The following is a 27,526-nucleotide window of genomic DNA, read 5'->3' on the forward strand; positions in this document are numbered from 1 at the left end:
TGCATAATGTACTAATAATATATATATATAATATTATATTATATTATATTATATTATATTATGCACTCGCAAAAGGTGCAAATATTTTTTTTTATTTTGTAAATATTTTTCAAATATAAGACTATAAAATACTTGTATGCACACACAGTATATGGCTGAATTAAGCATGACGCAGTTTGTGTTTTCAGAGGTGTACCCGCAGCTGGCGTACAAGTTCATCGAGCAGACTCTGCAGCCTGGGTCGTCCGTTTCGCTCAAGTGTAGCGCGTCTGGCAACCCCACGCCCCGTATCTCCTGGACACTGGACGGCTTCGCCCTCCCTCACAACGAAAGGTATGTACGGCTTTTGTAGTGCATCTCCAGAGTTGTCAGACGTCCTCTCTCTTCATAACTGTCCTGCTCGCTGCTCTCGCATCCTGCAGTAACTCGTTTTCCCGCAAATGTCCATGCATTCCATATAATTTTCATTTATTTTCATAGTGGCTATTACTTAATAGTTGTTTCAACAATTACAGACAATAATTACAAGGCCACGCAATGGCTATTCTGGCCTAATCATCAGCATGACCCTTTATAATAGATATGTACAATTTCGGTCATTTAGAATTGCCTTGTATATAGCATTTCCTACTAAGATTATAACAAAGTAGGTGTATCAGGATAGACAATCTTGGTCCGTGCGTTTTGTTTACATATATTAACTAGTTGTATCGTGTTCCCCAGCCGACAATAGTGGCAACGTATAGTGAGGATCACGTAAGAGTAGTTCCTAAAAGTCTAATTTGACCATCTCTTCAGTGTTGCCAACTAATATCGGTACCAGATATCACCAAAGAGGGTAAAATCACAACGCTACGGACTGAAATAATAATAATAATAATAATAATAACAATAATAATAATAATAATAATAATAATAATAATATAGTGTTAACAATAACAATGTCTTGCTTATTTACCATATCTCATCTTTATGTTGCCATCGCTCGTGACAATTTTACCCATCATGCATGTGCGCTACCTATCGGATTATGCTATGAACTACTTGGCGCTCGAGCGAAAACGTCCAATGCAGACCTCTGCTGTGAATACTATACTTGTTTTTTGAAAGATGGGTCATGTCAGGAGCGTTGCGATCGGAAAAACAACTATATATCGCATAGCGTGGTAGGCCTGTTGCTATGTTAACGGTTGAGTTGCCAAACTTACCGTTCTCACGTGGCAAGTGCTTAATTGCTCTCTTGGCGAGATTTATTGTGCACACAATGTTAGCATTGGTACGTTTCGTGTTTGATTCTCTGTCGATTTTTGTATTGTTTTCTTACCTTCGCGTCAATTGTCAATGAATTTTTCTAACGTCAGGCATCTTAACGTCAATTGCTAGCTTCCATCATCTGGCAGCATGGTAGTCCATATTGGCAACATAGCACTGTAGTTCCAAGCTCGGCCGCTTAACTGTTATATCCTATCTTTAAAAAAAAAAAAGTATAGAATTCTGCACAAGCGGTTATGAAAAATATAAATTATATATTGTTATTGTCGCTTGGCGCTGTAGTCAGTATACAAAGCTCTTCCGTCTCGCGGAGTGTCTCTGTGTTCGGTTTAACGAATATTCGAGTTGTTTCTCACTCTTTGTGGGTGGACGGTAAAGGACGTTGGAAATGAGTGTAGCTCGAAGGTTAGCGCAATAAATCTTATGAGATCGTAGTGCTGGATCGTAGTGTCCTCTCTCTAAATGTAATCAAATTTAATTTAAAAGGTATCTACTAGAGAGCTGCAGAATATGGCTTACAACCGGTTTTCATTCAGAGAGCATCCATCAAGGCCACGTTGAGCCATGCAGGAGTTCCAAGAGCCTTTGCAAGGACGCAATTATATATATATATATATATATATATATATATATATATATATATATATATATATATATATTAGTGTAATAAAGTTTTCAATCAATTGTAGGCCTATATTAAGCAAGTACATTCTTATTTAATTACACATGGTAAATTTCCTTCAATTGTTACTCCGTTTGTGTACTCAGAAAAGTCAGTGTCTTGTCTAGCCTGCAAAACATCAGGTGCAACCGGTTGAAGGCTGAATATTCGGTCGGATGCTCGGCCTTATATCGTTTATATATATATGAACATATGGACACCGGTAACAACAAAGGAAATAAGTGTAATGCATAATATGAAATCTAGTGTGTAAAGAAATGCAAGAATAGAATAAATTTACAATTACTGACTAAATAGAAGAGCAAATAAGTACCCGTACTTACATTCTATTGTAACGTTTACATTTTGAACTCAAAATGCATACATCTAAAACAGTAATTGTTGACGCCTTTTAATTTCTCTAAGCAGATGCATTATTATTTAATTAATAAATCATTTTCAAGAAGATATAGAGAAAAGTACCGTCAAGCTGTAATGTTTGTAATTTCATTGTGTATGTTTCGCTCTTGGTGATACCAATTGTAATGCGAGCGATAAATCCTCGAACGGTATAAGCCGAGCGTTAGACATTCGTTCTTGTTACAGTGATGAACTGTGTAGTAACATCATAGATGTTTGTCATTTCAAATCTTTGCAGTGTTTAACTAACCTCTCCATAGTATAACTACAAAACTTGCTTTAAAATGTAATATAAATGTTGTAGGTAATTTTTTTTTTCCACACAGGAGTGATTTTGTTTTTGCCACATCTGGTAGATGTTATTGGATGTAAATGTAATTATTATAAACGGAGAACACAATCACGATAATCCAAGAACTGTATCAAGTTTTCTAGTAATAATAATAATAATAATAATAATAATAATAATAATAATTAGTGTATCAATCCTTGCGTCTGTAACAGTTGTGGAGCATGATTATTCGTTTTATTATATTTTCTGTGACGTTATCTCTGTACTAATATTGTTATTAATCTACTGCTATATCAAAAATATTTTGTAAAACGTTTATACATTGTCGCAGTATATAGGCGGAACACTATGTATGGACCTATCATATTATATATGTGGTAAATCAAATATTGAATGATTATTAATTAGCAATAGTAACTGTATATCGAAGTTTTTCATACTATTTTATTTATAACTTCATGTTCCTCTTTTGGTACGTTCCATTGACTGTTCCATTAAACGTTTGTCATAAACGCAGAAAATAAAGCCTTATTTTTACCGTGTGGGCAAAACATATGTGTATGTTATCTGTCGCCTTCCATACAAGATAAGACATGTCGGTGAGATGACCTTGTACTGTGCTTCTATTTATTACGAGCGTATCACGACTGATCGTATCTCACTCGAGGGTGCGACACTCGACTCCAATGCAGCACTCTGATTCACAGCGTCCTTGAGTGTGACAGTACTACAAACCCCACCCCATATTATTTCTGTGAGCGAATGAACAGTAATCGTTTGAACGCAGAAGACGACTTTGAGTCTAATATTTACTATATCGGTCTGTTGAATTAACGAGGGAATCGCGTGGCCTTATTCTATCGGACGGCGATGAGTGAGATGTATTCAAACATCTCTCTTGTCGTCAACACGATTAAAATCGTCTCCCTTTCTATTGCTGTGTGGGTACTCATCTGTCTCTGTGGGGGCTGTTTGTGCCTCGACTGCCGGCGGCGCGGTCCATTGTGAGACGTGGAGGACGCGACCCCAGCTAACGATTCTTCCTATCCCTCAAGAAATCCGATATTGAAAGAGTAATAAGGGTAATGCATAATGGCGTGCTCCATCTTACTGCGAATATCTTTGACTATGCTAGCGACCCACGGTCTACATTCGAATCCCGCTCACATCATTCACGTAATAGTAATATGCGTTACAAGAGCGGTACGTTGAAGTTTTCATGTTCGAGGAAAAGTTTGAAAAAGCGAAACGTAGTTCAGCTCTTTTAATTTCCGAGAATTGAAAAAAAAAAACATACCGCTCGTGTATCGTACATTATTTTGTGCGAAGATCGTTTATAACATACCTGAAAGAGGAATTTTTAATTAGTTGCAATGAAATCTCCATCTTGGTTTCTGTTCAATGACGGCAAATTTGCAAAACAAAATTATCTATCTTCAACATTGTTGCTTTAAAATGTTTTCTGTTTTTACTATACTCCAGCAGGCCGTGATATACGTCTGTCTTTTTTTCCCCCAGTCTATAAATGCGAACTTAAAACAAACGGTAAGGCTATGTAATGATTTATTTTTCATTTTAACAATATTATTTATATAACATATTGCAGTAATAACATCGGCAAGTTTGTTGACTTTTTCACGGCTTCCTTCATGTTACTTGCATCACGAATGCAGTAAATTTAGTGGAGTTGTAGAGTTTACTTAATTTTTGCAAATATTTAAAAACAATAATTAACAGTGCAATTTAGGTGAAATTGCAGTGGTAAGTTTCCAACTTATAATCATTACTATATTGAAAGTCTCTAAAAATAATAAGTTAAAAGCCTAAAGCAGTAAAATCAATATGTCACTTAAGCGGTAAGAAGAGGGAAATTGTTATGTGTGTTAGGTTGGGAATACTGAATGTGGAATTTTAGACTTTCCGCGGATTGGTTTTGTGCGGAAACCAAGCAAATACGCACGATCTCGCATAAAGGTGCAGTACAGGATGTCCGACAAGTCCCACATCATAGACTAAATCATAACTAGGGACCGGATTTTTATGTAATATCAAGGTGTGAAATATGTACATATTTATGTAAGAAAAATAAGCTGAATATGTACCAAAATATGTAAAATCATGAAACTATTTAATATCAATATCTGCGCTGGTTTGTATTGTTAAGCCTAGATATTTGTAGTCTGGTACAATTTTTAATTTTCTTTCTTCATGGCGATTTCTACTGTTTCTGGTGCTCTTCCGCCGTTTCTGACAAGGGAAGGGTTTCGGCTCGAACAGGAATTTCGTATCCAGAATTTGTATACACGCCCATCTTTACATCTCTGTAAAGCTCCCAAAAGCATTCGTTTGTGTAATGTGTGGTTTGTCTATTAGAGCACTGTACAAGTTGAGGGGTGGGGAGAGCACTGCACAAGTTAAGGGGATGGGACATCTTACCCGTAAGCCTAGTGTAGCCTAGAAGCTAGTGCGAGTGATAAAATGTTTAAAGCACATTTAAGAACATTTTTCTCCAACGTTCTGTCCGAAATTATTGCAGCTAATCAAAAATGTACATTGTTGTGTGAGTCATTGAATGCGCACAAGGACACAACCTTAATAAATGAATTATTCCAAAGCTAAGACATGGAATGTATGATCATTCCACCTAAAAAAAAAACTAAATATTTCCAACCTCCGGATATCTATTTCCTTAGACAATACAAAATACAGTATATACTCGGAGGATAACAGATTACATAAAGACTCTTGCTGAGAATCCAGAACTTAACTTGGAAAATCGAGTGTTTATAATGAACATGCACTCTGTTGTTCATAACCAGTTGTCTGCTCCAGTATACTGCCCTACGCTTCAGTATTTCTGGCAGTCAGCTGGTTACGTGAATCCTGAAAAAGTCTCGGACTTCAAAAATGTAATTCAGGTGACATTAGATTTTTGAGCACTGGAGTGTGGTTCAGAAGACTGTTCAGGTGTTGGTTCTGTGTGTTGTGCTTATTGCTCTGCTCCATGCTGTTTCATGCATTTTATAGAGAATCCTCATGTACATTTTTAAAGAAGTATGTTGACCAATACCAACCAAACGGAGAGTTACACAAATGAATGCTTTTACGGTCTTCATCACCTTTGTGAGGTAAGCCTATGTATAATTTTTTTTTTAATTCCTGTTCGAGCCGAAACCCTTCCCTTGTGAGTATCATCATTTCTGTCTTGTCCACAATTATATCAAATTTGTTTTCATTGCACCATTTTACCATGATGTATATTGTTTCTTGTAACTTTGTAAGGTCTTTAGACCCTAGTACTATGTCGTCCGCTGATGCGTATGAGATTATTCCCTTCTTGATTTTTAGAATACAAAATAGTTGTATGAGAAAGGTTGCCTTTTGTTCCATGGGCGGTAAGGGGTGAGTGCCTCTTTTACGTCCTGGAACTAAGATGTTATGTTTCGTCCTGAAATATATCCTTTCTCGAGTAGATAAAAGGCTTTTTTAAATCTGTGTATTTCAAATTGTAAACTTCCCCAGCAGAAGTTTTCTTTTTCCTTTTAAAGAATTAAAAATGATTAAAACCCCTAAATATGTAGATTTATGTAATACCAAGCCATAATATGTAATGTGGGGTAAATATGTAAAAATATGTAGTATTAAATTTTAATATATTAATGGTAATTACAAGATTCGCAAAGATTTGCTATTTATATACGGTTAGGTTGAAAGGAATATAATATGTAATTAGATAAAAATCCGGTCCCTAATCATAATATGTGTTCAATATGACACTCACCGATTTCCAAACATGCCTGGGGGCGAGACTTCGTGATAATTACAACGCGGTGTAGTATGTCGACGGTGATTCCACGACATCAAAAGCGAAATGTAAATTAGAGTAGACCAGGGTAATTGTAAACACTTTTCACTGATTTCAAATATATTTCAACATTACACAACCCTCAGTAACGGTAAGCATGACAAAGAAACATTATGTTATTTTTAGACCTTTATTTTTCCCTGAAAATGAGTTTAAAATAATAGTTTGACTTTCTTTCATCTTTTAATTGCTAGTTTATATTTACCCTACGTATTTACATTTATCCCTTTGAGAGGGGGTTAATTGTAAACACTAATTTTCGCACGAGCTATCAGACACTGAACATTCTTTGCTCTGTTTTAGTAGAAAGAGCAGTACTCCTTCTAACTCCAATTTTGGTCACAGGTACATTTCGTCCCTTTAACCTATGATATATGACGATAAAAAAAACTCAGTACCTCTCCTGAGCTTCACGATAACTGTAGTTATTATCTTCTCTAAATCCCCTACATTGTAGTTGGGTGGGGGTCTCTTTGATTACTGAAAAGTACGAAATGTAACCATGGTAAAACTGTTTACAATTACCACAAGCAATTAAAACTTTGGGGCAAATGTAAACACGTCATAATTTAATGAACTGATGCTATGGGTGATCTCAAAACCATTGTGATAAATGTTAACAATTTTACATTACTCATAAAAACAACATATTCTTTAAAAAATAGCACTGTATGTTTACTTACAATGCCAAAAATGAAGGTGAAGCAAAATTCTTTCTCAATTTTTTTTTTTGTAGACTCTTACAAAACATTCGTTCACAACTAAGCAGTTAGTCCTATTTGGCGCCAAACTGTTTGTAGGTTACCCAACATGTTAATTTAAATATTCCCCGAATTAACATTTTTATATTGACAATTTTGTATTTCTCACAGAATTTGTTTACAATTATCCCCTGTTTACAAGTACCTGGTCTACCCTATGTCAAACAGACATTTCGCGGGATAGGCAAAATACATCTGGTATGATCCAGTGTTTGCTATTGTAACTGGTGGTATAATAATAATAATAATAATAATAATAATTATTATTATTATTATTATTATTATTATTATTATTATTACTATTATTATTATTAAGAGAGATTCTTAATTTATTTATATGACAAAATATTTTTATAGTACTTTCCCACATATATAAAAGTTGGTGCCTATAGACCATTGCAAATGGATTACATAGTTTACGCTTCATTACGTGCTTGGCGGAACGGACCATTAAGATTAGACATAGGTCAACTCATTGGGATCCAACTTTTACATTTGCGCTAAAATTTAAAAAAAAAATATGTCATTGTTTACTAATTTTCAATGAGTATTTTCGGTAACATGGCACTTGTTCGTTTTAGTCTATATCAACTAAACTAATCTAAGCCTACCTAATCTATTCCTATCTAATACATCTTCTCTAATCTATCTAAATCTATCCTAGTCTTTCTAAATCTATTCTAATACATCTAAATCTGTCGTAATCTATATAATCTAACCCTAGCTATTTAGCTTCTCGTTTTCAACATTTGTCCTCATATCACGTAATAGATACTCTCTCACAATACCATATCACACTTACCAATCCCGAACACAAAACATCCGTTTATTCTTCATCTTTCACCGTCTCTGCAGCTCATATCTGGAACTCTCTACCACAGCATGTCAGAGACTGTCAGACATTATCCAGTTTCAAAAATATACTAAAATTGTAGTTTTTCAATCCAGGTTCCCTTTTCTCTGCGACAGTTTTGTAAATAATATCTTTTTCTTCCTTTCCTGTTCACCAACACTGAACTCTCTTGACCACCAGATGAATTTATTATCATAACCTTTTTATTCTGATTTTCATTTAAATTTAGATTTTAATTTTATTGTTTTTATTATCATATTACATTACATTTGTTGTATTCATCCTTACGTTTTCCTTGTTAAATATTTGTACTAGTTGAGTTGCTTGTGGTATATTATAGTCTTTAGACACGTGTTTTACTTTTTTTTTATTAGTCCACGGTATTATTTTCATTTTGTGCAATGTCAACTCTTATTTTATTTTTTTCTGTAATATGTTAGTATTCTGTTCTTTCAATTTTTGTTGTTTCACTGCTTGTGTACTTTGCGACCTGGTAGAGCAGTCATGTCAACTGATGCCCATAGGAGCAAGCGCGCGCTTTAGACCTCAGGAGAGCCTGAGCGCTTTACAGCGGAAAGTAAAGAGACAGACGAAAGAGGTAGTATATGCAGGTTGGTCGAGCTGTATTCAGGGATGGCCAGCACTGATTCAATACATAAAGGCAAGAGAACTTATTAAAACTGTATCCATTTTAATTTTTAGATTTTTCTGAGAAGTATAAGTGCATTATAAGTATGTAAGTTTTAATTTTAATGCTCATTTTTCACAAGTTTGATTTTATTTATTCGAAAGAAATACTTTTCTCAACCTTTTTTTTTTTTTTAGAAAAGTGAAATTTTCAGATATAGGCCTATTTGTTTTGTAGCTTTACGGAATGTTTTCGTAAATCTAATATACCGTAAATACGTATTACTGAAGATAGTGTATTGAAATTTTTTAAAATATTCGAATGGAAATTGTTTGTAAGGAAATGAATTAACTAAGCAACTACTGCTACATCATAAGCAAAAGATACGTGCCCATGTGTTGCAAAAATGTCAGCACTATAGCTTCAGCACATTTCGAGAAAATAATTTAATATTCTGATGATAGGAAGTTGCTCACCAATATCACCTTAAAAGCATAATGTAATGAGAGTATTGTTATGGAATATTAGTTACACTTAAAACATATACAGCACCTAGGTAACTTTGCTTTGTACTGTAATATTGTTTTGATTAGTTTATTGATTACTTTTATAAGGCTAAAGGTACCATCAATATCAATTCCAACTTATCATGTCATACGCAATCTCTCTCTCTCTCTCTCTCTCTCTCTCTCTCTTTTGGGGGGGATATCACTTTCTTTATGAATTATGTGTTTCATTCATTTAGTACAGTATAGTTGCACCACTATGGAATTTATGTGAATATTCCTTCTTAACTCTTTATTATGTTATTAACATTTAAAACACAACTGCAAAATTAAGAAATTGGTATTAGTACTTTTGTTTACCAGACAATATAGATAATATGAAACAGAAAGAAGCCATATAAAAATAACGAAATCAAATTTCACGTTCCGTTTGAAGTTTGTGCACCACTGTTTTCTTAATCCAACAGGCTGCTTATTCATATACACAACCCTGCCTCTTTCCATACTTAGCGCTTGATGCCCGCGCACGACGTCAAGGTCAGTAAAATGCGCTTGCTTTGACATCCCTGTTGTAGAGTGTAAGAGAAGGCCCTTTGGTCTAATCCAGCCGTGGCGAAATTGCGACTCACGAGCACATTGTGGCTCGCAATGATAGCTGTGCATGGCTCTTGCTTTCTATTTCCCCTAACCCTCACCCTCTCACTCACTGGAGTCAAACTCCGTTCCATTTGTATTTGTCTCTGACCTGCGAGTGACGTATCGTCGCAATGTCTCTCTCGAAACAATGTACCTCTACAAAAACGAAAGTTTCAAGAAGGATGGGAGGACGCAATTTTTTGCTGTACAACATAAAACAGCGTTATACTACATGTTACTCATGAAACATTAAAAGTTAAATATTATTATTATTATTATTATTATTATTATTATTATTATTATTATTTCTTCGATCCTTTTTCAGCAGATGTACGAATAATACGGTTAGGTCTTCAATTTAAACTCACAGATTTACAATGTAGCCCTAATTTTACAATGAAAGCTAGATGTAAGGACTTGACAAATGTTGAGCTTTTCAAATCTTTGCCAAAAATAAATATCCAAAGTTTCGTTCTTTCGCTTGCTCTGTTGAAGCCATGTTCGCTACAACTTACGTTTGTGAAAAATTATTTTCAACAATGAAAATAGTAAAAACCTAATTTAGATTAAGACTGATAGATAAATACCTTCGTGATCAACTACGACTGGCAGTAAGTGACATAATTCCTGATTTTGAAACTGTCGCAGAGACATTCTGAAGACAGTTAATTTTAGGTTGTGATAATGTGTACTATGTTTTCTTATTCATTTCTTTCTTCGTTACACGTACTAAACATTAGTTTCTAACCTTGTACTGTATAAAATTTTATGCTCGACCATGCCGAAATGTACTAATTATACACCTGGTAGCAGACTTTTAATATATGTCATTAAAGTACACCTACTCATTAAAGGTCAGGTCTTTCAGCCAATGACGACTCAGGTTACAACTGTTCAGCCAATGACAGGTCAGCTTTTTACCGTTATAAAACCGCAAGTATCGATTATTCTCTGATATGCAATCGAAAAAGAATTAGCGAAAAGTCGCGGAGGCTGGAAATCCAATACTGTCGCAGAAGGTTATGTTCTGTTACTATAATAATTAGCGTTAATTGTAAATAATATTCAAATAAATTAAATTTGTCATCTCGTTTTTCAATGTCTAATTTAATTTGAATGTTATCTCTGTAGGTTTTTATGGCCTAGCAAGGTCAATATGGACATCTGTTCCTCGGAAAAAATCAATACTTTCGCGTCTGCGCATATCTCACAACATACGGGACATTGGTCAAGGTCAGATAGAAAGAAAATTAATAATATCAAGTTAGATATATGGTCGAGCATAAAAAGTCGTATGAAACTCGCCTATAATGGTAATTAAGAAGCCCGTATGAAAATTATGAAACCCGCTTGCGCTCGTTTCATAAATATCCATACTCACTTCTTAATTACCTTCATTATAGGCTCGTTGCATAATGTACTATTATTTAAGTGCTTGACTTTAGGAAAATTAAAATCCGTTAATAAGTCATACAGCTGCTTGACTTTCCCTCCATAGGTGCTATGCACGTTGCAGGTTACACATTGGCTCGGCGCACGATCACATTTTCGCCACGGCTGGTCTAAACTCTGCCAGTATAAATAAATAAATATAGAGAGAAAGAAAGAAAGAAGGAAAGAAAGAATCAAACAAACAAAGAGAAAAGGGAGAAAGAAAGAAAGAAAGAAAGAAAGAAAGAAAAAGACAGCTAGTTAAATATATAAATAAATAAAGAAAAAAGAAGTAAATAAATAAATAAATAATGTATCTCTCCGTGTGTCTGCTTTTCTGTCGCCTAGCTGTCTTACAGCCCGCCCTTCGCGTTAACTTTACGAAATTTTTGCTTTACTGAGATTATATGCTGTTATAATTGTGGAATCGCAGCAAGCCGGATTGTTAATAATAGCAGTGAAAACCTCACCAGTCCACAATGACATGTCAGCAGTTTTGTTCTTCACACATGTAGAAGTAGCTACCGAGAATACAACTCCAGTCTTTTAGCGATAGACTGTCAACTGTCTGGACTACTTCACTCAGAGCACGGTATGCATTTCAGAACGAAGCGGGCGTCCAATCTTGAAATAAGAGCCCCGGATTTACGTCGCTAAGGAATGCCGCTCCCCGACTTGAGAGAGGCGATAAACTGCGTCAAGTTGATTGATTGCAACGAACACTCAGGAACATGCATTCAAATGATCCGCATTGAAAATGAGAGAATTAGATCAGCCTCATGTCAAGTTTGCTGCGAAAGAACCTCGCAGCATTGTCAATTCAAAGAAGGACGCCGATACCCAACCCGTTCAAAATGATGGACTGATTAGATTAAATTAAAATTGCAAGTGGCTTGTGAAACTTTGATTTCGCCTTTGTCGAGTGATTTTCGTTTATTAATCCACACTTTGGACTACATCGGTCCGTCCCTGATCTGATCATTTCGTTATTTCTTTTGTTATTTCTTCCAACTTTCTTCAGTCGGGCGTGAGTTCGATTCCAGCTTGGGCTGATTATTTGGCTGGTTTTTTCCAAGGTTTTCCCCAGACGTAAGGTAAATGGCAGGTAGGCCTAATCCATGGCGAATCCTAGGCCTCATCTCGCCAAATACTATCTCGTTATCACCAATCCCATGGACGCTAAGTAACCTCTTAGTTGATACAGCGTATACACTTTTTGTCGTTAAAATTCTCTAATTGCTTTGTATCATAACCATCGTGGTTGTACTTGGGCCCTCATATTTTATCCTTTTAATTATTCTTTTTTCTTCTAATCCGGCTATAGATATAAGGAAATTTATTTCGGTATTTTGTATAACGTAGATATTCCGTGGAACGCGATCTAGTCAATGACAGTGATAAATACAGGGACATCATTTTATTTTTACTAAAATTTTTAATATTAACCTGGCTATATCTTTGGATTAATGATTGAGACCCGGAAACACCGTTTGCTACCTCCTTCCACGATTGGAGTTCGATGATACTGGTGGAAAATACAAACAAATCACTTTACTAGGTACAGGAGGGAAGAAAAGTAGTTCATCCATTTACGTAAAGTTGGAAATATTGCGATGTTGAGTGTGATAATTTTCATTAGGTTTTGTTTAATCAAAATACAGTACAGTATTAAAAATAAGTGTTTTTACTCACGAACTGAGTTATCCATGCGAACGTATTCATTATGCAGTGTATATTATACTGTCTACAGCACATTAGCGTACGATATAGAGAATGAAGTTAAAATGAAAAATAATCATAATATGGATATTTAAACAAATTTTTGTTTGTTTTGTGCCTATTATCGCACTATAGACTATTGCATCTAATTCCAATTACCACTTTCGTCCTTCATACTTAGTAACTCATGTTGAAATAATTCTGTACCTGCTCTATAAAAGAGTACCTTACGTACTGTAAATTCAGTCTTCACTTCTGCCCGACCCGCACAGATAAAATTACTCAGACATGCTATCTACTGTCCGTCCAAGTGGTTATGTCGCAGGATCGTAGAAAGAGGGGGAATCACGTGAAAGTTAATTACTTAACGAGGCCCTTTTATTTAAGTTATTTTAAACAGTTGCACAATATTACGTAGACGTCCAATTAATTCCTATCAGAAATTAATGTTTCCAGAAAAAAGCTAAGAAAGCCCAGCCACTAGTCTTTACAGTGGAGCGAGCAGAAGCAGGTGGGGGAAATCGGGATGCGACGTAGGCAAACGGACAGTACCTGTGCGAAAATATGATTCAATATTGGAAGTTTTCGTCACTGGAAAACGCGAACATATTTCTGAAACGTACTATAATCACTAACTCAGTACTGCGCCCTTGGTTCTGTGTGGAGGACAGTTGGAGCTTCGTTAGTAGAAGGGGTGGGAGTGAAGTACATTCAAAAACTCAGGTACAATAAAAGTTGAAGTAAAATTAAAATCATGTCCCTGTATATTTTTATAAGTATAGCCATTATGTTATACAACATTGTTTCGTCTTTTAATTCTCTAAATTTCGTTTAAGGTAAGAGAAATTGAATGCCTTCTCTTCTCTACTATAATTATGTAATATTGTGGTAAATGCATATTGAGTGGTTAATACTGAAATTAATGATATTGTTTTAAGTCTGTGAAGCATCCTTTGGAATTCTTCTTCGCTACCAGTCCACTTTAGATTGTAAAAAGCTAGGTAATTTGCTCTTACTGCCTCAATTTCTATACTTAATTTGTTTCTGTGGAAACTTAGGACCAAGTTGTACTTGCAGCGTATTCTAAGATTGGATAATTAGTCAGGGAAGCAACAGTAAATTGATACTCGAAACCCTCGACGTAAGACTGGATGGAAATGGAATACTACAGCAGTGTGTGTGGTGTGCATCACAAATGACTAGTTAGGCTTCGCAGGTGGAAAATACTTTCATTTATAGATGGCATCTAAGAAAGTCGTGATACAATTATCAGTTGCAGGAATATATTTCTCAAAATATCATTTTTGGATGCGTTTAATAGTTTCTAACATTCAATACGCACATTGATAACATCTGTTAAAATGTGCTTCTTTTCTCCTCATATTGAATAGGCAGAGCTTTGAGATGTACAGGGACATCATTTTATTTTTACTTCAATTTTTATTGTACCTCAGTTTTTGTATGTACTTCACTCCCACCCCTTCTACTAATGAAGTTCAACCGTCCTGCACAAAGATCCAAGACCGCATATACAGTCATAGTAACCTTGCGGTCATAGTAAACAGTACGTTCCAAAAATATGTTCGCGTTTTCCAGTGACGAAAGAGCTTTCAATATTGAATTATTTTCGCACAGGTACTGTCGTCCATTTGCCTACGCCGTATCCCGGTTTCCCCCACCAGCTTTCATTCGCCAGCTAGTGGCTAGGCTGTCTTAGCTCTTTTGTGAGAACATTAATTTCTGTTAGGAATTGGACGTCTACGTAATATTATACAACTGTTTAAAACAACTGTTTAAAACAACTTAAATAAAAGGGCCTTCCTTAAGTAATTAACTGTCACGTGATCTCCTCCCTTTCTACGACCCTACGACATAACCACTTGGACGGACAGTAGATAGTATGTCTGAGTAATTTTATCCTTTCGGATCGGGCAGAAGTGAAGATTGAATTTACAGTACGTAAGGTACTCTTTCATAGAATAAGTACAGAATTATTTCGACATGAGTTACTAGTTACGAAGGACGAAACTGGTAATTGGGGTTATGTACAATAGTCTATAGTGCGATAATATGCACATTACAACTGAAGCCTATATCGAAATGAACGGCCACCATTTTCAAAAATGTGTTTAAATATCCATATTATGATTATTTTTCAATTTAACTTTATTCTCTATACTCTACTCTAATGTGCTGTAGACAGTATAATACACACTGCATAATGAATACGTCCGAATGGATAGCTCAGTTCGTGAGTAAAAACACTCATTGTTAATACTATACTGTATTTTGATTAAACAAAAACCTAATGAAAATGATCAAACTCAAAGGCGCGATAATTCCTAGTTTACGTAAATGGATGAACTACTTTTCTTTCCTCCTATACCTAGTAAAGTGATTTGTTTGTATATTACGCCAGTATCATCGAACTCCAGTTGTGGAAGGGGGTAGCAAACGGTGTTGATCCAAAGGTATAGCCAGGTTAATATTAAAAATGTTAGTAAAAATAAAATGATGTCCCTGTATAAATCAATATTACCTTTTCCCATGTCCCTTCTGCAGGGTGTTTCCGAGGTAGTGTTACAAACTTTCAGGGATGATGGCGAAGGGCACATGTATCAATTTGAGATCAGGAACAATGGTCCGGAAATGACTGAGTCTAAATTTATAAGCAAAAATAGTTCTGTGGAAATGGAATTGTAATTTTGCACCACGTGCTCTCCTTCCCTTAACCTTTGGAACAGTAGTGGAAAGGTGGTATAGGCTGGATGTCTCCTACGTAGGTACTTGTGCCGATACAATTTGTGAGCTTGTCTACTGTTCCCATTGGCTCATTCGTATTCGAAAATCAGGTCTACATATTCCGCTCTCGTGTACTCCTCCATTTCACTAGGACTGATCGATTGGACACTGCAACTTGTACATATATACTGCTGTCTACAGACGTGCATATCAGGACCGACCATGTCCGTTACACATTACGACATCTGCATTTCTTTAGTGTTGTTTCCTGTCCCCATCCCTCAGACAGCGCACTGAATGGAATACTGTAAGTAGACAACGTAAACAGTATATGTAAGATGTACCGATAAATACACATAAATAAGGTGTACAGAGGAATAAAATTATTTCATTTCCGTACAATTAATTTTACTTGTAACTTTCGACTCGATCATTTCCGGACCAAGATTCCTTATCTCGAATTGATACATGTGCCCTTCGGCATCATCCCTGAAAGTTTGTAACACCATCTCGGAAACATCCTATATAATAATGAACAAAACATGAAAATTGTAGATATATAAAATTATTTCAAAATTCTGACTTAACGACGCTCAGAACTATGAAGATTATTTATAATTCCTCTCATATTGCACATACAAAGTTTATAACGGTCCAAAAGGAGGCGAAATAGGGAGAGGAGTGCGACAGGAATGCCCTTTATCACCTACACTTTTCAATATCCCTTTATTATATACCCTTTTCAACATCAATTCCGTCCACATCTGTGGAGTAACGGTCAGCGCGTCTGGCTGCGAAACCAGGTGGCTCGGGTTCGAATCCCGGTCGGGGCAAGTTACCTGGTTGAGGTTTTTTCCGGGGTTTTCCCTCAACCCAATACGAGCAAATGCTGGGTAACTTTCGGTGCTGGACTCCGGACTCATTTCACCGGCATTATCACCTTCATATCATTCAGACGCTAAATAACCTAGACGTTGATACAGCGTCGTAAAATAACCCAATAAAAAAAACATCAATTCCGACATAACGACGCTCAGAACTATGAAATTATTTAAAATGCCTCTCATGTCATACAAAGTTTATAATGGTAGAAATCATTTTAAAATTCTCACACATTATCTAGGTACAGAGCCAAAAGGAAGTGAAATAGGGAAAGGAGTACGACAAGGATGTCCTTTATCACCTACCCTTTTCAACATCTACTTGGAGGATTTAGTGAAGAACTGTTTTCAAAAATCGGAAAGGTGATAGAAGGAAAACAAATAAAGTTTTGCTGATTGTATGGCGTTGTTAGCAGAAGAAGAGACGATACTAAGGGATATATTAGTGGAGCTAAATGACAGCTGTGAGCAGAATAGGATAAAGATAAATGCAAATAAGACGAAGAGCATGGTTATCGGAAGAAAAATGAAGAAGGTAAACGTGCGAATACTAAATGAGGCAGTAGAGCAAGTGGGCAGCTTCGAATACTTGGGTTGTACTGTAAGTAGTAACGTGCGCTGCTGCCCAGAAATTAAAAGGAGGATAGCAATGGCCATGGAAGCTTTTAATAGAAAGGAGCATTTTTTTGCTGACCTCTGGAAAAAGAACAAAGAAAGAAACTAGTGAAGTACTTGATGTGAAATTTGGCATTGTGTGGAACAGAGACATGAACATAACGACGACGTGAACAGAAGCGACTAAAAGCATTTGAAATGTTGATGTGGAGAAGGATGGTATTTGTGAAATGGACAGATAGAATATGAAATTGAGCTGTGATGGAAATAGTGGGTGAAGAAAGAATGATGCTGAAAGAGAAAAAGGAATTGGTTCTGCCACTGGCTGAAAAAAACTGTCTACTGAAGGATACATTTTCTTATAACATTATCTTATCATCTACCACACATGTAACTCAGAACTTTACACATTATGAAATTAGTATAAACTTATCTTAAATTCCTTTATGAAAACCTGAATTATAGAAAGTCACATAAATTTTCTTCTAATTTCAAACATATGGAACACTGAACTTGGACGTAATACAAATTCCTCTCAAATTTCATACATATGAAAATCTGAACTGTAGATGTTGATATACGCTTCTCTGATGTTCCATCAGTATGAAATCCTGAACTATAGCTATCCATTTCAATCTCTTTTCTATTCCATACGTATGCAAATCTGAACTACTGGGTGTTCATTCCAAAGTGTGTCATGACGTCACTGTTGTGAGTCAGCGACTTGAAGCGAGTTTCAGCTTTTATGTCAGAGAAGTTGCCTATTAATCAAGCGTTCAATCTGAACTTGAGAACGTGTACGGTATAACGTGAATGTCGTAGCAACAGATGGCGGTCTGTAAAGTCTGTGTGCTACCATAACCTCTTTCGAACTGTGTTTTGCGCGGGCAAGTCGTACGCAGGGTATTTGTTAACATCGATTGCGTACGGCAACATTCCACAACACAAATCAAATGCTCCGTGTCCATGTTGACCGTCCAAGTTAATGTCAACAAATACGTAAATAATCGTCTTAACCCTCTCCCCATATCCCGACAGTAAGAAAAAAAAATCTCACTTCAGTACGTGTTTCCAAACAGTTCACATTCTTGCCACTACCGGCGTTACCGTACGTATCGGTAAGTAATCTTCAGAATGAACGCCGTACTTGCTAGGCAACTTCTCTCGCATTTAGGTAATACGCCTTTGCGGAAGTGTAGGAAGATTGAATTCTCTAGGCTTATCGGCTAGCCACATGACGACATACAGCGAGCCATGACACATTTTGAACTGAACATCCAGTATAAACATTCAAATAACCTCTCTTAAATTCGCATTGTTTTTTCAGGGTTCACTTACATTGCATATACACAGAACCGAAAATAGTAAATATATTTTAAAATTATTTCAGAGATCTAAACTTTTGGGATCAGTTTAAACTCCTCATATATTTATAGTTGGCTCACAAGTGCCGTATAGTAAAATTGAGAGAGATCGAAAGAAGCAAACGGTCTGTAAGTAACTCCTCGCGGAACAGGGCAACGTTGTTGCGCATTCTAGCGATCTGCACGAGTCTTCGTATTGCACATGTGTATTCTCAAGACATTTCGTCAGAACGTATATAAATTTATGCCATCAGCGATGTAAACACAGCTGCCTGAGAGCACAATATTTCAATAATGACTGCGTTGAAGTTTGACGTTTAATCATTGCACTGTATGTGAGATCATTTAGTCAACGAAGTGCACATTTCCACGAGAAATTTATAACCGAGTGTTTGTTTCTGTCATGTTTATTTCTTACTACTGCACACCAGTTACGTCATATTTTATTTCTGATAATAATATATTGTACTAATGACTAGGGATCGGAAGTTAAGGCACTAAAAATGGTGTTTTAGGATCCTAAAAGGGCAACAAAAATGGTACTTTACGCTCCTAAAGGCACCAAAAATTGTATTCCAGGCACCTAAAAGGCACTAAAAATAAAAAATTATGGAAAATTAAGCACTGAAAATGTATTCCACAAAATAATTAATTTGGGCTATTTCCTTATACGATGTTTTAATTAAATGTCAGTATTCGCTTTTTTGTTCATTATGTATACAGAGCAAATAAACATAACACTGCATGACCACTTAAAAAAGGCACTAAATATAAAAATATAGGGAAAATTAAGCACTGTAAATTCATTCCACATAATAGTTAATTTGGGCTATTTCCTTATTCAATGTTTTAATTAAATGTTAGTATTCGCTTTTTTGTTCATTATGTATACACAGCAAATAAACATAACACTGCATGACCACTTAAAAAAGGCACTAAAAATAAAAATTTAGGGGAAATTAAGCACTGAAAATGTATTCCACATAATAATTAATTTGGGCTATTTCCTTATACGATGTTATAATTGAATGTCAGTATTCGCTTTTTAGTTCATTATGTATACACAGCAAATAAACATAACACTGCATGACCACTTAAAAAGGCACTAAAAATAAAAATTTAGGGAAAATTAACCACTCAAAATTTTTTCCACACAATAATTAATTTGAGCTATTTCCTTATACGATGTTTTAATTAGCCTAAATGTCAGTATTCGCTTTTTTGTTCATTATGTATACACAGCAAATAAACATAACACTGCATGACCACTTAAAAAAGGCACTAAAAAAAATTTAGGGAAAATTAACCACTGAAAATTTATTCGACACAATAATTAATTTGGGCTATTTCCTTATACGATGTTTTAATTAGCCTAAATGTCAGTATTCGCTTTTTTTGTTCATTATGTATATACAGCAAATAAACATAACACTGCATGACCACTTAAAAAAGGCACTAAAAATAAAAATTTAGGGGAAATTAAGCACTGAAAATTTATTCGACACAATAATTAATTTGGGCTATTTCCTTATACGATGTTTTAATTGAATGTCAGTATTCGCTTTTTTGTTCATTATGTATACACAGCAAATAAACATAACACTGCATGACCACTTAAAAAGGCACTAAAAATAAAAATTTAGGGAAAATTAACCACTTAAAATTTATTCAACACAATAATTAATTTGGGCTCATTCCTTATACGATGTTTCAATTAAATGCCAGTATTCGTTTTTTTTTCATTATGTATACAGAGCAAATAAACATAACACTGCATGACCACTTAAAAAAGGCACTAAAAATAGAAATATAGGGAAAATTAACCACTGAAAATTTATTCCACACAATAATTAATTTGGGCTATTTCCTTATACGATGTTTTATTTAAATGCCAGTATTCGCTTTTTTGTTCATTATGTATACACAGCAAATAAACATAACACTGCATGACCACTTAAAAAAGCACTAAAAATAGAAATATAGGGAAAATTAACCACTGAAAATTTATTCCACACAATAATTAATTTGGGCTATTTCCTTATACGATGTTTTATTTAAATGCCAGTATTCGCTTTTTTGTTCCTTATGTATACACAGCAAATAAACATAACACTGCATGACCACTTAAAAAGGCACTAAAAATAGAAATATAGGGAAAATTAACCACTGAAAATTTATTCCACACAATAATTAATTTTGGCTATTTCCTTATACGATGTTTTATTTCAATGCCAGTATTCGCTTTTTTGTTCATTATATATACATAGCAAATATACATGACACTGCATGACCACTTAAAAAGTTAGATAAGTGGTATTTGTCCTACAGAATGTTTAACTCAGTGTGCACTTATTCGTCTCCATATTCATAATTTGAATGACAGTACACAACAAGCAACTTTCTAAGGGGAGGGGATGGTATTTTTTTAAACTTTTTTTTCTATTTGGTGCAAAGTATTAATTTTTTGTATGTAGAGAGCTCATAGCTGTGGCAACTCAACCAAATAAAAATATTTTGAAAAAAAAAAATATATTTGGGGGCACAAATTTGAAAAACATATACCCAATGCAGGATTGTACTAAAACCGATATAACTAAACCGTTTTTAAAGATAGATTCAAACAGTTTTTTGCAATATATTTGCAAAAGCATGTCCTACAAACTGTCTGTAACAGAATTTTTATATTAGTCCCTACGTTCGTAAAATAAACAACTAAATTTAATAACAATTTTCTGATTTCCTTTCTTGCAAACAAACGGACGTATTTTTTAAATGAAATCAATTACCAAATTCTGTTACAGAGAAATGTTTCCTAGTAGTCTAAAAAATGTGTGTTCTAAATTTCATGCATGTATCTTTAATAGTTCAGAAATTATATCAATATTTGTCTGGCAATGTAGCAAAAAAAATGAAGTTACTGGAAAACGATCAAAGCGGGCGTGTGATTTAAAAAACCATAGCGCAGGAAGTTTAAAAATGACGTTTCAACATCCGATAAGAGCACAAATACCCACAAAAATTTATGCAATGCATTCCACACATATCAAAGGGTATTTTAAAGAAAAAAAAGTTTTTTTGAAAATTTAATTTACCGGAAACAACAATAAAAGTGGGCGAGTGATTTAAAAATCCATAACACAGGAAGTTTAAAAATGGCGACTCAGCATCCAATAAGGGCACAAATACCCATAAAATGTTATGCTATGCATTCCACACATCACAGAGTATTTTAAAGAATTTTTTTTGAAAATGTACTAATTTTTCACCAAAAAATACCATCCTCTCCCCTTAATATTAAAACACTCACTCTTGTGGCGTCTATCGGACAAAATCTGTTTATATGCTGAAAAGGATCTCTGAACATGCACTGAAGTGACTGGAACGTGCTTATACAGTGCCATCCTGGCTACATTAAACCCCTCAGGAAGCTCACCACAGGCCCCACTTAGAACTTTATACACAGATCTGATGGTTCCATATCCAAGATTTCTTGAAAATAACACTTAGCAAATGAGGTTATGTTTTCGTTCCAGATTGATGATTGGCCAGTATGTGACTGTATTCGGTGATGTCATCAGCCACGTGAACATCTCGTCCGTGAAGCCGGATGACGGAGGCGAGTACGAGTGTGCGGCAGAGAATCGCGCGGGGCGCACTGCGCATGCCGCACGCCTCAACGTATACGGTAAGCATGGAGACAGTGGAGGTCATTCGATATCTCGTGAAACCAACTTGCGCGTGAGGGGAAAAAGAAAGTGGACTGGGAATATTCCGTCCCTCGCTATGCTTTCACTTACAACTAATTAGCAAACTAACCTCTACAGTAAGTTTGAACAGTTGTCTTCCTACCGCCAGCGTCTGCAGGGGTGTCTTCACAGTACACATGATATTGATTCACCATATTCTAGTCAGATCTGGACATTACTACAGGTGAACCAACCTATTTTAATCGCAACTATATCGCACATATTTTAATTTTAGTATTTAATAACTTTTAATAAATTTTGATCATGGCTTATATAGTCCTTGTTTTTAATACAGTAATGTTTTAATCGTTTTATGTTCACTCATCTCCATAGAGACTTATTTTTCAACTGTTTCATTTATTTGTACTATACACATATGTACCACTTTCATGTGTATAGGCATAAAACTTTTTTCTGAAGATGGCTTACTCATGCCGAAAACGTTAAAAAGCTAAATAAATAAATGTGACAAATATTGTAAACTACTAATATTTGTTAAATAGATAAGCACAGACGGATCCTGGCAAAACTCCTATTGTTACTCTACAGTAAGGTTCTTCCTTTGACCTACGGCGCATGCATGCATTTGGTTTCATGAAATAACGAATGACCTGTACCTATCTAGTAAAGATAAGAAATACTGGCCACCCTACCTCATTATCTCCTGGCTTATTTGCCTTGTGAGTGATACCTTATTGATGTCACTTATGAGGTTCAAACTCTCTTCGGACAATTTACTGAACAACAATATTGTATCTGATAAAAAGGTTATGAGAAATTGAATCATTTCCACAAGAATTAAACATTTAGAATAACCGATTCATTTAATCAGAAAGTGGAAAATATATTATGTGAAAACTACAGGTGGCTGAAGTGTGCTTAAATGCGACAGGATCATGTCAGTAGATTTACTGACATGTAAAAGAACTCCTGCAGGACAAAATTCAGCGACGCTGATAGAATCTCGGCATTTGCGAGAGTCGTTAAATAAAACATAATTTTTGAAAAACAGACAGAGGTGAGGTTTCATCACCGATCATCACGACATGCGACTCGTCGTTGCCTTTCGGTTACTAAATTAGGGAGACGTACAAATTCTGGTGCGTGTTCTACTGAACTAATTGATTTCAAATTTTGAGAGAAACAGTCGTATAGCTTCTCTTTGCAGTAGCGAAAAAAAAACATAGAAAATAGTGAGTTTTTCCTTTCACAATATTGTTGATTGCTCCACAAACAAGTGCTCTGATGTTCATATGAATATTTTTGCTCATAGTGTCTGAGAAATAAGTTTGGTCAATCACTGCATGTTATGTGAAGCTGCACCACTTCTCTGTCCTCATGCAGGCCTTCCCTACGTTCGACCCATGCCTCCGATTCCTGCAGTCGCCGGACAGCAACTTGTGGTCAAGTGTCCAGTAGCTGGGTACCCCATTGACACCATCATCTGGGAGAAAGGCGAGTATCGGTCACCTCGTTTAATTTGTACATAACTTTCACAGACATCCTTTAATTCAGACAGTAGATATTTAGTTTACCAGTTAATAACTAAGTGTAAGCATTTCCACACTGAACACTTGGACTTTGAAGGTCCTGTGTGTACTAGTTATTGTTCTGTTCTTTTCCATCAAAAGCCTCTAAAGTCTTACCGATATGCTGCCATGCATAGACATCTATCCGCAAAAGAAGCGAATTTGGTGGATGGGAAAATAATTGTTTAGTACTTTACTTGGGTCAGGGTCCCTTAGTTTTACTTCCCCTCCAAAGGAAGTCAAGCTAAAGATTTTTATAAAAATTTATCGCACCTATCAAAGTTGTAACATACGAACTCAGTATTCAATTCAATATAACAGTTCATGCAATGTCCATTTGTTAAAATTGAATTTAAATAAGAAATGAAAGTATATTTCCTTCTTAAAATGCATTGTTAAATTTTATTTTACTTAATAGCCTAATTATGCATTATTTCATTCTTTAAAATTCTGTTCTGTATAAAAAAAATAGCATGTAGCAATGTTGCGTCATTAAAAAATCAGTTTTTGATAACAATTTAAAGAGTATTTCTCTATAAACGTTCACATTTCCGCAACAAAAAGAACAGTTTGTTTGGCTACTTGTGTTTTGCAACCAGAAAAAGTGAGGTAATCAAAGAACTGATAGTACAGATTGAACTTTTATGTCAGATATAAAATATATATACCTGCGTGCTATATATATTTTTAGAAAGTTTGTTAATGTAACAATAATTAGATTTTACATGTTTTTGCATATTTCTTGTTTTATTATTCGTATTCAAGGCTTTGTGTATATAAATCCTGCCTCTTGTGATGGCCCTGATGACAGTACTGAAGGTTGTGTTGCGAAGAGTTGTAGTGTAGAAATTCCACTGTTTTATGCGCATTCATTAGTGCTTGCCCTGCGCAGATGGAGTGCGACTGCCAACCAACATCAGACAACGCGTGAACAACGGCACGCTGACTCTGGACAACGTGCAGCGCGTCTCCGACCAGGGCACGTACAGCTGTACTGCGCGCAACAAGCAGAACTACACGGCGCAGCGATCTGTCGATATCCGAGTGCTTGGTGAGTTCTATGCCATTTTCCAGTTCAGTTTTTCGTATTTTGGAGGGAGTTGTTAAGTTTTACAGGTAGTTTTTTTTCGTATTTTGGAGGGAGTTGTTCCGAATTTTGGAAGGAGTTCCGTATTTTGGAGGGAGTTGTTCCGTATTTTGGAGGGAGTTGTTCCGTATTTTGGAGGGAGTTGTTCCGTATTTTGGAGGGAGTTGTTCCGTAATTTGGAGGGAGTTCCGTATTTTGGGAGAGGTTTGTTCCGTATTTTGGAGGTAGTTGTTTCCGATGTTTTGGTTGAACCTATTTGCAGTGTGGGATAGGTTACTCAAAGGCAGACATGTTTTGCTGTCTCCATAAAATAACTTAGTGAACAGGATCTGCTTAGTTGCACCCATTCTGTCCAGGTGCTGCCTACGTAATCTTCATACATTTAGATGTGTCAGTGTTGTAAATAAAAGTGCCATAATCGTGTCAAATGGCACAATAATATAGTTCCAAAGCCGTCGATATACCGTATATAAAATTTTATTTTCAACTTATTTATCTTCTTCTACTTTCGGTTCGACGATAGTCAAACATGACCCGTTTAGACGCTAACGAAGTTTTCCCATTTAGATCTGAGTCTGTCCAGAACTCCTCGTCCTTTCAGCTGGTGAGGAAATATTTGAAGTGGATAACGTTATGGTGGCATCCTTTGCCAATTACATTAATAAGATTTTATGTATCTCATGCAGTGTATTGTCGGTGTTTATTTTATTTATAATTAATTTAGTTTTTCTTTTATCATTATTTGTAACTTCTGCTACTGAACGATGACAACCCTAGGCCTATGAGCAGACTTTATCCTGTTTCTGATAATTATCATATGTAAGGAGCACCCGGGTTTCATTTCCATAAAGAAGAATTGGTTTCGAGACGACATTATGTAATCTAATTTGAAGTTCTTTTGACATATTTTCCCCAAAAGATATTTCGTAATTATTTCATTCACATTGTTATATTCCTGCGAGTTTTCTTTTAAATACATATTCATTGTTTGGTTAGATAAAGTGCAGCTCAAACATTCAAAATCGCTTACTTCTTCGATAATTGTATTATATAATGACTATCGTTCAGCTTCTTTATTTCGTTCTCGTGTATATGTATACACACACACACACACACACACACTCGAAGGCTATATTTCTTCCACAGATTATCATTCATATCAGAAGTATATAATATAAAAATTAAAATAACAAATAACTGACAAAAAAGAAAACGGATAATTCCAAGTCAGAAATTGCGTATTTTTATAACAGCGTGGTAGGAATGTGCAGCGTATCATGCGGACAATGAACCGACTAATCTTACAACTGAACGTAGTGCAATTTTACCGTGAATGAATTTGATAAGGAGAATCTGGAGTTGTTCATGAGTCAGGACACTTTTCAAATATATTAACCACTTCCCTGATTAACCCGAGTTAACTCGGGTTGCTAACTTCCGTCAAAATTTATTAACCAGAGTTAACTCGTGTGAGTCCCATTTTCGCTGCTAAGGATTATTATCCCGAATATATACGTTTCCATCATTTCATTAACCTTTTCCTGACTAGATGGCTACAGAAGTTAGTGATATTGCTATATCTAGTGGTGGGATTCCTACGTTTGGTATACGATATCTGAAGGCAGGAAGACACCCTTTGACTATCGAATGGTGGTAATTCGTAAGATTTTCGAAAAAAAAAAATACACCCCGAATGTCCTATCACTCAAGGCAGGATGGCCAGGAAAATCTCCCAAGCCACTTCGGCTTACAGGTAGACATTTTCCAGAAGTTATTCCACGAACTCTGAAGAACAACCCAACCAGACAGTGTTTCATGTGTAGTATTGCGAGAGACTCAAAATAGAAACAAATTCGACACAAGAGCATCCTACTGTTGTCCGGAATGCAATGTGCCACTATGCGTAATACCCTTCTTTCGAGTCTATCACAAGAGAAGCAACATTTAACGCCTTGATAACAGCACTGGTATTGTACTTCATAAATTAATCCATAAAAAACATAAGTTGGTAAATAGGTTAGGAGAAAATCAAAGTGGGACAACTACCAGAGCTGGAATCAAGGTGCACGAGATAACTCAGGATAATAATTCAGGTATGAATGTATGTCTATTTTATAGTGATTTTTTAGGTATGTAAGAAAATTAGTGATGTACAGTGATTCTGTAATATTAAATGACTTCTATACAAAAATAAAAAAAATATATGATTCCTTTTTTCACAAAATTGGTAAAATATATAGTAAGGGAAGAGGTTAAACTTACATGGGAATTGTTAATGAGGACTTGTCGGAACCTGTACTCAAAATGCCCTATACAAAATAGTAAATGCTCATAGTAACCTCCATTAGCCACGTTGGAGAAGTTACATAGATGGGCACTTTTGAGTCTTCAAGAACTCCTGCGTTTCTTCACAATAAATCTTGTGGTTATATATTATCATTTCATTGTAGTCATTAAGCACATAAATCATTATCAGAAATCACAATATCTTCCATAAGTACACAATATTTATTAGGCT

General features: G+C 35.4%; 1 protein-coding gene across 1 annotated transcript in view; it reads left to right on the plus strand.

Annotated features, from left to right (window-relative positions):
- The window catches only part of LOC138707358 (cell adhesion molecule Dscam2-like), a 1,214,496-nt gene that overhangs the window by 992,752 nt on the left and 194,218 nt on the right, over window positions 1-27,526 (plus strand). Inside the window, exons 7-10 of the mRNA XM_069836640.1 lie at window positions 189-333; window positions 22,180-22,331; window positions 23,737-23,846; window positions 24,810-24,972. Coding sequence (XP_069692741.1) covers window positions 189-333; window positions 22,180-22,331; window positions 23,737-23,846; window positions 24,810-24,972 — 570 coding nt within the window. The remainder of the gene's footprint in view (window positions 1-188; window positions 334-22,179; window positions 22,332-23,736; window positions 23,847-24,809; window positions 24,973-27,526) is intronic.

Source organism: Periplaneta americana, chromosome 10, assembly GCF_040183065.1.
Source record: "Periplaneta americana isolate PAMFEO1 chromosome 10, P.americana_PAMFEO1_priV1, whole genome shotgun sequence".
NCBI classification, from domain to species: Eukaryota; Metazoa; Arthropoda; class Insecta; order Blattodea; family Blattidae; genus Periplaneta; species Periplaneta americana.